This window comes from Hemiscyllium ocellatum, chromosome 42 (assembly GCF_020745735.1).
Source record: "Hemiscyllium ocellatum isolate sHemOce1 chromosome 42, sHemOce1.pat.X.cur, whole genome shotgun sequence".
In the NCBI taxonomy this organism is placed as follows: domain Eukaryota; kingdom Metazoa; phylum Chordata; class Chondrichthyes; order Orectolobiformes; family Hemiscylliidae; genus Hemiscyllium; species Hemiscyllium ocellatum.
The window spans coordinates 13999486-14012075 of record NC_083442.1 but is presented as its reverse complement, the minus strand read 5'-3'; the positions used below and the strand labels follow the sequence as shown (position 1 = coordinate 14012075).

Genomic DNA, 12590 nt, shown 5'->3' with positions numbered 1-12590 from the left:
GTGGGCAAATAGAATATTGTGCCTAGCCTTGGGTGTTCTTCTTTACAAATGATGCCATGTAAAGTTCAATACAAGTTCAATAAAGTAATACCATGAACACAAGATTGCAGGTACAAAGAGACGAGAGAAAACAGACCATTGGAATTTAGGAGGAAATCTGGCTGGAATGTTCAAACTTAAGTTTCCATAATTTAACTAAGGCAAGAGTACGTCAGGTGGCAGGATGTAGATAATTTGAGAAGTAGAGGGCATTGATTTAAGATTGTCAGCAATAAACAAGTAAGTTAAGGTATGCAAAATAGGAACAAAATGGAAGACCAATTGAGGGCATGCTTCTACTGTCACAATGATTCACTGCAGTTAGTGTATAAGTATACTATATATTGAGTGTTAGAGTCTGGACGGCTTCGTTAATAGTTCAGATCTTTATGCTGACTAGCATTTCACAAGTCAAAACCACGTTTCCCCAACTAACCATTGTCTCAATGCCCAGATAGTTAACCAACGGGGAGACAACAAGCCGCATGGGTTTTTTGTGTGCTGCAAGGTTCTACAATTTTGAGAGAAGGGAACTGACAACAGAAGAGTGTCAGGCCTGCAGCTATGCCTACCAGTTTACAGGTGAATTTGCAATAACAATTGATCCATCATGCACATTTACAATGGGGAGCAAGAGATATCATCAGATATTCATTCCAAATCCCAAATGTATGAACTGTTTAAAATTTATATGTATCAATGCAAATGCACAATACATCTTAACAGACTCCATTATATCTTTCTTTTTCTGTGGTCACCCTCTCACAACTTTGACACAAATTCTTAGATTTAATTAACTGTTTTTTTCTGGATTTGAAGCCACCATTAACGTAGGGCTCCTAACGAAATACCAAATTTGGAACACAATTTAAACAAATAATATAAGGTGCGATTTTAATGTCAGAACTGTAGCACTGAACTACATTCAAAAGCACCAAGTTAAGATAAGCATTATAATTAGTTGTTTGGTAGCACAGAACTCAAATGTTGCTGAAAGAAAAGACATATCCTTGTCAATTTTTTTCATCTTGCAGTCTTCACCTTTCAAGCCCACTTGCCAATGAACTGGCACTCTCTTACACAACGTAAAGCAGTGTTCCACTCCATGCTGGAATTCTTGTAAATGTACTGATGAATGCAAGAGGAAAGGCTTTGACAAAATTTTTTTTCAGCAATAAGAGAGAGCTTGACGGGATTCCATCATGTGATAAATCTACATCTTCCACAGTAAAACTGAAGCCATATTACACCATACTGATTCCACTGTGTTGATTTCTGGCCATAATTTCATCAAACGTAATTTAAACAGGATTTATGCCAATGGTGAATCTGTATTTGAACAGACACTTACCTTAAAACAGTTCTCATCTGACATGAGCTGTTCAGCCTTGCGCTGGTAGTTGCTTTCGATAACAACTCGGGAGGAATTGGTTGCCATGGGACCTCCTGTGGCACAGTTACTACTTTCTGCTAGGTACAGATCAGTAACCTGTATACAAATTTCATCACTCACAATGTGCTGCAACTGTAAAGAACAAAAGCACAAAAAAGCAGTGTTAGCTCAATGATTCAAAGTGACCGTTAGATTTGAGGCTGTATTTTGGAATTTACAGGCTAGGTGAGCAATATTCCTGATCTCAGTACAAGTCAAGACAGAAACTAATTCCAGAAAGGTTAATAAAATGTTAACTGGTGGCACCATGGCACAAATACACCGAGTGGGGCATATGTTTATACCTGCAACTTCGCCATTCCCCATTCCCAATCTCAGCCATAGTATTAAAACGAATCCCGGAGCAGAAATCAGGTCAGTACGCACAAAGAAGGCTCATGTCACTCTCAACCTTTCAGATGGGATTCATCAGTTAGAACACTCAAGGACTGATTTATGTCCTTAGTTTCAATGATTGATAACTGAAAATGTTAAACCATAGCAACCAATTGCAAATAATAAAACTTTTCCTCCCAATCCCAGTTTCCAACTATCGTTTTAAAAGAATTGCAAAACAGGACAGACCATAGGGCATAATCAACCTTTAAATATAGAAACTCCTTCTAGGGTTTATCCATCCTGCTCTTGCAGATACCCCAGTAAAATGAACACTTTCAGGAAGCTTACAAAATTGTGAGATTGTATTTTCTCCTTTAAACAGTAAAATAAACTGATTAAAGGAGGATGGATCTTAGCACTTTTGTTTCAATAATGAACATTAATCAATCAAATAATATGTTGTAAATAAGACTGTAAACAAGTATATTTGGCAACACTCAACACAGTACACATATCACATTGTCAAAGAGTTGGAAACGTAGATCCCTTTAAGGCTCAGATAGATCAGCTCAAGAGTTAATTGACAGCAGATTATGCTCATTGCTGCTTTCTGCACTTTTGCAGTCGAGGGTTCAGGGACTCTTGAGGCAGACTGGCACTGTCCCTACTTCTGGATCAGGAGGGCTGTGTTCAACTCCCACATGATCAAGAGGTGTATAATAATATCCCTTAACAGGTTGATTGGAAAAAGAATTGCAGTTTAAGGTTGAATTCTTCCTACCTCAGCCAGGTGGCCTGGGTTCAAGACCTGCCTTTTCCTGACATGTGTCATAATTTGATTAAGAAATTCTACAGTTGAATTCTTGGGAGCTTCTGCTAGTGTCCCTGCCTCTTGTTCAAGACCCCCACCTGCTCCAGATGTGTGTAATAATATCTCTCAACAGTTTATTAGAAAATATCTAGAGCTGAGCTCTTCTCCAGTGGAATATTGCTTTTAGACAGTGAGAGGGCTTAGAAGGTGTACTATACTACAACATACAATAAAATCTTTGTGAACCTCTGAAAGTCTTTTGCTACCTAATTCAACATACGGATATCGATGCATAAAACACAAACAACCAGCAGGTTTGTTTAAAGGTGATTTCAGAAAATTCATCTGTTGATGGAGGATAGAGGACAGTCAAACTGTCTGTGCCAAGGCTTTTGGCATTCTGCTGTGGAACCATTGGCTTGTCTCACTGCATGACTGGGATCAGGAACAGACAGGTAAAGAAGTCTTGAGAATGACCTGATTCACAGCAGCCCTTTATCAAAACAATACCAGTATGAGGAAAAATTATTTGCTTTGCTGGTCATTTTCCTTCACACAAGCCAAAACCACAACTGAGCATCCTATCGTTATACTGTGTGAGGTCATAAGATTTCAATATTTCTAAGGAATCACTACCCAGTACCTACATTAGCTGACTTATTGAAAGAGCTAATAAGTCAGGTAGCATCAAGATTTACATCCTTTAATTTGAAAACAGACGGAGTCATTATCCATTACATAAAAATGGTCACCATTCATGCACAATTGGCCAGGCTGCAGGATATGTGCAACCATGCAATGGTGTCAGTGCACTTCATACAGTCATGTCATCATCACGGCACCTTTCGCTGATGAGGGGCTGAGAAATTGAGGTGGAGGATGGGGCCTAGCAGGAGTAGGAACAGGAGCAAAGGGCACTTACTGCAATGCCATCTTTGAGACGAATGCTGCTTATTGTCAGGTAGATGGGTTAACTCCAAGAAAGGTAGGAGAGGTAGGCGGATAGTACAGGAGTCTTCTGTGGCTATCCCCATTTCAAACAAGTATGCTGTTTTGGAAAATGTAGGGGGATGATGCTACATTCCCCTGAAAGTCTATGAACACCAAGTTTCTGGTACCATATATATCAGCAAGGTGGCTAAACCAGAGACTCTACAACTGTAGTGTCTCCCACCCGCCCTCCTCCTCTAACCTAGTTAATAAGGTAAGGTTCATTCTAAACTTCCTCTATTAAATATAAGTTTGTTATTAATTTTATAGTAATTTGAACTAAGCTTTCTACTTTACTGAGTGGGTGATCAGATTAAGTCGGGTATGGATGCTAAGGCAGTTGCTTGCTCCTCCTGCAGAATGTGGCAGGTGGGAGACATGGCACATGTCTCTGCTGGCTACATCTGCAGGAAGTGAACCCAATTTCAGCTCCTTGAAACCCGTGTTAGGGAATTAGAGCTGGAGCTGGATGAACTACGGATCATTTGGGAGGTTGAGGGGGTAATTGACAGGAGTTGGTCACTCCTAAGGCTCAGGACAAGGATAGATGGGTTACAGTTAAGAGGAGGAAAGGGACAGACAGACAGACAGTGCAGAGATCCCCTGTGGACATTCCCCTCAGCAATAAGTATACCATTCTGGATACTGCTGGGAGGGAATGACCTACCAGAGGAAAGCCATAGCAGTCAGTTCTCTGGCACTGAGCCTGACACTGTGGCAAAGAAGAGAAGTGGGCAGAATAGAAAAGTAGGAGACTTGATAGTTAGGGGAAATCGACAGGAGATTTTGTGGTCAGGATCGGGGTTCCCGGAAGGTATGTTGCCTCCCTGGTGCCAGGGTCCGGGACGTCTCTGATTGGATGTATAAGGTTCTAAAAGGGGAGGGCGAACAGCCAGAAATCGTGTTACATATTGGAACCAATGATATAGCCAGGAAAAGGATTGAGGATATAAAAAGTGATTTCAGGGAGTTAGGGTGGAAGTTGCAAAGCAGGACAAACAGAGTAGTGTTCTCTAGTTTACTACCGGTGCCACGAGATAGCGAGGTGAGGAACAGTGAATGGGCGCAGCTTAACACATGGCTGCGCAGCTGGTGTAGGAGGGAGGGCTTCAGATATGTAGATAATTGGGATGCCTTCTGGGGAAGGTGGGACCTGTACAAGAAGGACGGGTTGCATCTGAACTGAAAGGGGACCAATGTCCTGGGTGGAAGGTTTGCTCGAGTAGTTCGAGAGGGTTTAAACTAGTATGGCAGGGGGGTGGGAACCTGAGCTGTATACCGGAGGAGAGAGTTGATGCAGATGAGGCAACAGCAAGAGGTAGACCAGCTAGTGGGAAGGATTTTCCTGGGAAGGAACCAAGGGATCAGTTAAAGTGTGTTTGCTTTCTCGCAAGGAGTATCAGGAATAAAAGTGATGAACTTAGAGCATGGATCAGTACCTGGTGCTATGATGTTGTGGCCATAACAGAGACATTGGTTTCTCAGGGACAGGAATGGTTGCTGGATGTTCCAGCGTTTAGAGCATTTAAAAAGAATAGGAAGGGTGGAAAAAGAGGAGGGGGTGTAGCACTACTAATCAGAGAGGGTATCACAGCTACAGAAGCTTCCATTGTTGAGGAAGATCTGCCTACCGAGTCAGTATGGGTGGAAATTAGGAACAGCAAGGGAGCAGTCACCTCTTTAGGGGTTTACTACAGGCCCCCCAATAGCAGCAGGGAGATTGAAGAAAGCATAGGTTGAAAGATTTCGGAAAAGTGTGGACGTAGTAGGGTTGTTGTAATGGGTGACTTTAACTTTCCCAATATTGATTGGAACCTCCTTTGAGCAGAAGATTTGAATGGAGCTGTTTTTGTAAGGTGTGTTCAGGAGGGTTTCCTAACTCAGTACGTTGACAGGCCGATGAGGGGAGAGGCCATTCTAGACTTGGTGCTCGGAAACGAGCCAGGGCAGGTATCAGATCTTAGTGGTGGGAGAGTATTTTGGTGATAGTGACCACAACTGCCTCACATTTACATAGCTATGGAAAAGGAGAGGAATAGGCAAAATGGGAGATATTTAATTGGGAAGAGGAAACTATGATGCGATTAGACATGAGTTAGGAAGCATGGATTGGGAGTAACTGTTCCATGGTAAAGGCACTATAGACATGTGGAGACTGTTTAAGGAACAGTTGTTGCAAGTGATGAATAAATATGTCCCTCTGAGACAGGCAAGACGTGGTAAGATAAAGGAACCTTGGATGACGAGAGCGTGTAACTTCTCGTCAAAAGGAAGAAGGTAGCTTACATAAAGTGGAGGTAGCTAGGGGATTACAGGCAGGCGAGGAAGGAGCTCAAAAATGGTCTGAGGAGAGTAAGGAGGGGGTACGAGAAAGGCTTAGCAGAATGTGTTAGGGAGAACACAAAGGCATTTTACACTTGTGAGGAATAAGAGAATGGTCAAAGAAAGAGTAGGGCCGATCAGGGATAGCATAGGGAATTTGTGTGCAAGTCTGAGGAGGTAGGGGAAGCCCTAAATGAGTTTTTTGTTTGTCTTTACGAAAGAAACAAACTTTGTAGTGAATTAAACCTTTGAAGAGCAGGTGTGCATGCTGGAATGGATAAAGATAGAGGAAGCTGATGTGTTGAAAATTTTGTCAAACATTAAAATTGACAAGTCGCCAGGCCCGGACCAGATTTGTCCTCGGCTGCTTTGGGAAACGAGAAATGCGATTGCTTCGCCACTTGCAAAGGTCTTTGCATCCTTGCTCTCCACTGGAGTCGTAGCTGAGGACTGGAGAGAGGCAAATGTAATTCCTCTCTTCAAGAAAGGAAATACAGAAATCCCCGGCAATTACAGACCAGTAAGTCTCACATCTGTCGTCTGCAAGGTGTTAGAAAGGATTCTGAGGGATAGGATTTATGACCATCTGGAAGAGCATGGCTTGATTAAATGCAGTCAACATGGCTTTGTGAGGGGCAGGTCATGCCTCACAAACCTTATCGAGTTCTTTGAGGACGTGACTAGAAAAGTTGATGAGGGTAGAGCTGTGATGTGGTGTATATGGATTCAGCAAGGCATTTGATAAGGTTCCCCATGGTAGGCTCATTCAGAAGGTCAGGAGGAATGGGATACAAGGAAACTTAGCTGTCTGGATACAGAATTGGCTGGCCAACAGAAGACAGTGAGTGGTAGTAGAAGGAAAATATTCTGCCTGGAAGTCTGTAGTGAATGGTGTTCCACAGGGCTCTGTCCTTGGGCCTCTATTGTTTGTAATTTTTATTAATGACTTGGATGAGGGGATTGAAGGATGGGTCAGCAAGTTTGCAGACGACACAAAGGTTGGAGGTGCCGTTGACAGTATACAGGGCTGTTGTAGGCTGCAGCGGGACATTGACAGGCTGCAGAGATGGGCTGAGAGGTGGCAGATGGAGTTCAACCTGGATAAATGCGAGGTGATGCATTTTGGAAGGTCGAATTTGAAAGCCGAGTACAGGATTAAGAAAAGGATTCTTGGCAGTGTGGAGGAACAGCGGGATCTTGGTGTGCAGGTGCATAGATCCCTTAAAATGGCCACCCAATTGGACAGGTTTGTTAAGAAAGCATATGGTGTTTTGGCTTTCATTGACAGGGGGATTGAGTTTAAGAATCGTGAGATCTTGTTGCAACTTTGGTTAGACCGCACCTGGAATACTGCGTCCAGTTCTGGTCGCCCTATTATAGGAAAGATGTGGATGCTTTGGAGAGGGTTCAGAGGAGGTTTACCAGGATGCTGCCTGGATTGGAGGGCTTATCTTACGAAGAGACGTTGACTGAACTCGGACTTTTTTCATTGGAGAAAAGGAGGAGGAGAGGGGACCAAATTGAGGTACACAAGATAATGAGAGGCATAGATAGAGTCGATAGCCAGAGACTATTTCCCAGGGCAGAAATGACTAGCACGAGGGGTCATAGTTTAAGCTGGTTGGAGGAAAGTATAGAAGGAATGTCAGAGGCGGGTTCTTTACACAGAGTTGTGAGAGTATGGAATGCGTTGCCAGCAGCAGTTGTGGAAGCAAGGTCATTGGGGACACTTTAGAGACTCCTGGACATGCATATGGTCACAGAAATTTGAGGGTGCATACATGAGGATCAATGGTCAGCACAACATCGTGGGCTGAAGGGCCTGTTCTGTGCTGTACTGTTCGATGTTCTAAAACTGGCTCTCATGTAATGAGGGGTACATCGGGTTGCAAGCGATCGTTTGTGTTAGGGGACTCTCTAGTCAGGGGCACAGACAGACGTTTCTGCAGCCAGCAGCGAAAAATGAGAATGGTGTGTTGCCTCCCTGATGCCAGGATCGAGATGTCTCAGAGAGGGTGCAGAATGTTCTCAAAGGGAAGGAGGACCAAGAGGAGGTAATTGTACACATTGGGACCAACAACATAGGAAGGGAAAAGGATGAGATTCTGAAAGAAGAATATAGAAAGTTTGGCAAGAATTTTAAAAGGAGGTCATTGAGGGTAACAAGAACCGGATTACTCCCGGTGCTACAAGCGAGTGAGGGTGGAACAGGTGGATAGAGCAGATGAATGCATGGCTGAAGAGCTGGTATATGGAAGAAGGATTCACATTTTTGGATCATTGGAATCTCTTCTGGAGGTGGTGGGACCCAGGGAGATACTGAGGAAAACAGATCCATCTGAGACTGGTATATTTGAGAAAAGAAGCTCGTCAAACAGTCAGGAACAAAGCAGAAAACAAGGTAGGACTGATAAATTGAACTGCATTTATTTCAATGCAAGAGGCCTAACAGGGAAGGCAGATGAACTCAGGGCATTGTTCTGAACATGGAACTGGAATATCATAGCAACTACAGAAACATGGCTCAGGGATAGACAGGTCTGGCAGTTAAACATTCCAGGATACAAATGCTGTAGGAAGGATAGAAGAGGAGGCAAGAGTGGCGTTTTTGATAAGGGATAGCATTACAGCTATACTGAGGGAGGATATTCACGGAAATACATGCAGAGAAGTTATTTGGGTGGAACCGCGAAAGACGAAAGGGATGACCACCTTATTGGGATTGTATTACAGACCCCCTAATAGTCAGTGGGAAATTGAGAAACAAATTTGTGAGGAGAACTCAGCTATCTGTAATAATAATAGGGTGGTTATGGTAGGGAGATTTTAACTTTCCAAACAGACTGGAACTACCATAGTGTTAAGGGTTTAGAAGGAGAGGAATTTGTTAACAGTGTACAAGAAAATTGCCTGAGAGTCAGTGTGTGGACGTACCTACTAGAGAAGGTGCAAAATGATCTACTCTTGGGAAATAAGGCAGGACAGGTGACTCAGGAGTCATTGGGGGAGTACTTTGGGGCCAGTGACCAAAATTCTATCAGTTTTAAAATAGCGGTGGAAAAGGCTAAACCGGAGCTAACAGTTGAAGTTCTAAATTGGAGGAAGGCCAATTTTGATGGTATCAGGCAAGAACTTTCAAAAGCTGTTTGGGTGATGTTCGCAGGTAAAGTGATGATTGGAAAATGGATAGTCTTCAGAAATAAGATAACAACAGTCAGAGACAGAATATTCCTGTCAGGGTAAAAGGAAAGGCTGGGAGATGTAGAGAATGCTGGATGACTAAAGAAATTGAGGGTTTGGTTAAGAACAAAAAGGAAGCATATGTCAGGTATAGACAGGATAGATGCATTGAATCCTTAGAAGAGTATGAAGGCAGTAGGAGTATACTTAATAGGGAAATCAGTAAGGCAAAAAGGGGACATGAGATAGCTTTGGCAAATAGGGTTAAGGAGAATCGTAACAGTTTTTACAAATACATTAAGGACAAAAGGGTAATTCGGGAGAGAATAGGACCCCTCAAAGATCAGCAAGGCGGCCTTTTTGTGGAGCTGCAGGAGATAGGGGAGATGCTAAATGACTATTTTGCATCAGTGTTTACTGTGGAGAAGGACATGGCAGATATAGAATGTGGGGACATCTTGAAGAATGTCCATATTACTGAGGAGGAAGTACTGGATGTCCAATATGCGTTTATACATTTCGTGGATAAGTCCCCAGGACCTGATTAGGTGTACCATAGAACTCTGTGGGAAATAGTGAAGTGATTGCAGGGCCCCTGACTGAGATATTTGTATCATCGATAGTCACAGGTGAGGTGCCAGCAGACTGGAGGTTGGCTAATTATTTAAGAAAGGTGGTAAGGACAAGCCAGGGAAGTATAGACTGGTGAGCCTGACATCGATAGTGAGCAAGATATTGGAGGAAATCCTGGGGGACAGGATGTGCACGTATTTGGAAAGGCAAGGACTGATTATGGAGAGTCAACATGGCTGTGATCTATGTGGACTTCATGAAGGAGTTCAACAAGATTCCCCATGGGAGACTGGTTATCTCACAGATACAGGGAGAACTGGCTCAATGGTAGAAGACAGAGGGTGGTGGTGGAGGGTTGTTTTTCAGACTGGAGGCCTGTGACCAATTAGTGCCACAAGGATTGGCGCCGGGTCCACTACTTTTCATCATTTATGTAAATGATTTTGATATGAACATTGGAGGCATAGTTAATAAGTTTGCAAATTACACTAAAATTGGAGGAGTAGTGGACAGCAAAGGTTACCTCAGATTACAACGGGATCTTGATCAGTTGGGCCAATGGGCTGAGAAGTGGCAGATAGAGTTTCATTTGGATAAATGCAAGGTGCTGCATTTTGGGAAAGCAAATCTTAGCAGGACTTATTCACTTAATGTTAAGGTCCTAGGGAGTGTTGCTGAACAAAGAGACCTTGGAGTGCAGGTTCATAGCTCCTTGAAAGTGGAATCGTAGATAGATAGGATAGTGAAGGTGGCGTTTGGTATGCTTTCCTTTACTGGACAGAACATTGAATAAAGGAGTTGGGAGGTCATGTTGCAGCTGTATAGGACATTGGTTAGGCCATTTTTGGAATATTGCATGCAATTCTGGTCTCCTTCCTATCGGAAGGATGTTGTGAAACTTGAAAGGGTTCAGAAAACTTTTACACGGATGCTGCCAGGGCGGATGGGTTTGAGCTATAGAGAGAGGCTGAATAGGCTTAGGACTGTTTTCCCTGGAGTGTCGGGGGCTGAGGAGTGACCTTATGGAGGTTTATAAAATCATGAGGGGCATGGATAGGATAAATAGATAAAGTCTCTTCCCTGGGGTCGGGGAGTCCAGAACCAGAGGGCGTAGGTTTAGGGTGAGAAGGGAAAGATATAAAAGAGATCTTAGGGGCAACTTTTTCACACAGAGGGTGGTGCATGTATGGAATGAACTGCCAGAGGAAGTGCTGGAGGCTGGTACAATTGCAACTTTTAAAAGGGATCTGGTTGGGTATATGGTTAGGAAGGATTTAGAGAGCTATCGACCAAGTGTGGCAAGTGGCACTAGATTAGGTTGGGAATAGATTAGGTTGGGAATCTGGTCAGCATGGACAAGTTGGACCAGAGGTCTGTTTCCATGCTGTACATGTCTATGACTCCCGAATCTTACCAATTGCTTTGGTTTTCTCTTTACACGTTCACTTTTTTATACAACTGTCAGTCTAAAATGCACTGCCTATGGCAGCAGTTTCCAAGCTTTTTGACACTACCCTGTAATAAGATGCATCATGAATTCTTCCTGCTCACAGAAAAACTTTTATCCAGCTTTCATTCATTTCTAAGCAATTCAAAGAGATCCATACCAGTAAGTGTTATTTATTGAGAAGGTACATGAATTTCCAAACCCATGAAATTAAAACAACAAACAACATAAGTAAAATCAGAAGTAAAACAAATTTGTCCTTGCTTTATGGACCAGAACAGCGATCCTAACTGTACCTGACCACAGGCAATTTTTTAATAATGGAACTGAATTTAAAGCTATAACTTACAAAGTATCGTTTTAGAAAAATACCAGGGATAATGAAATGTTTCGACTAACACATCATTCGAGGACAATTTAAACATACTCCAAATCATGTAAAAATTATGACAATAAATTGTAGTTATATCAGGTATTTAACATAAAACATTGCTTTGGCATCACAAACAGAAGTTGAAACCAAGCAACATAAGGATATATTACAGCAGATGACCAAAACTTGGCCAAAGAGGTTGATTTTAATGAGCATCTTCAAGGAGGAAAGTCAAGCCAAGAGACCGACTCTTGTAGAAAGGAAATTCTAGAGATTAGGGCCCAGGTCACTGAAGGCATGAACAATGGCTGAGTGTGGAAAATCAAGATGTCAGTGCACAGACTTCTCAGATGGTTGTGGGACTGGATGGGATTATAGCAACAGGGAGAGGCAAGTCCACAGAAGGATTTAAAAATAAGTGGAAGAATTTTAAAATTGCAACTTGGATTAAAGAGAGCCTGTGTGAGTCAGTGTGCACAAGGGCAAATCAGGACATAGGTAGAATTTTAGATGACCTCAAGTTAATGAGGGTAAAAAGCAGAAGGCCATGCAGGAGTTATTCATCATTTCTAAAACTCCCTTGGAGTAGGCAAAGAAATATGAGGCATCAACAGCAGGACAGAAAATGAGTCAGACAGAATGACTTATCACAGGGATAAAACCGGTGCTCCACTGGATAAGTCTTCAAATTTACCCCAATTCTTAAGTTTCCTGTCTTCTGGCAGATGTCTTAATTCTATGACATTACCTTCTGCTCACTCACAGTTCTCCAGAATAAGATTTAATTTCATTCTCTCTTCTTCTCTGTGGCAAAGTCTTCACCTTTCTAAAACTCTTCAGAGATCCCTAATTTCTATCACTAGTCTTGATTTGTCACAGCTGTTAATCTTGTGTCTGCTCCAAAAGGGGCAAGCTCGTCCTTTTTGGGTTTCTTTGCAACTTGCCTACACTATGTCCAAACTCTGCCAAGCTATATCCCTAGCCCAAACCTTTTAGGTTTCAGCATGGTCTAATCCAACATTAGCAATACAGGTTGAAACCATTATGGTGTTACACTTCATATCTTAGTAAATGTCTCAGCCAG

General features: G+C 42.6%; 1 protein-coding gene across 3 annotated transcripts in view; it reads right to left on the bottom strand.

Moving 5' to 3' along the window:
• sin3aa (SIN3 transcription regulator family member Aa) overlaps positions 1-12590 on the bottom strand; it is a 136859-nt gene that overhangs the window by 29573 nt on the left and 94696 nt on the right. For all 3 annotated transcript variants that reach the window (XM_060853567.1, XM_060853566.1, XM_060853568.1), the window contains one exon: positions 1391-1564. In XM_060853567.1, the coding sequence (XP_060709550.1) occupies positions 1391-1564 (174 nt within the window). The remainder of the gene's footprint in view (positions 1-1390; positions 1565-12590) is intronic.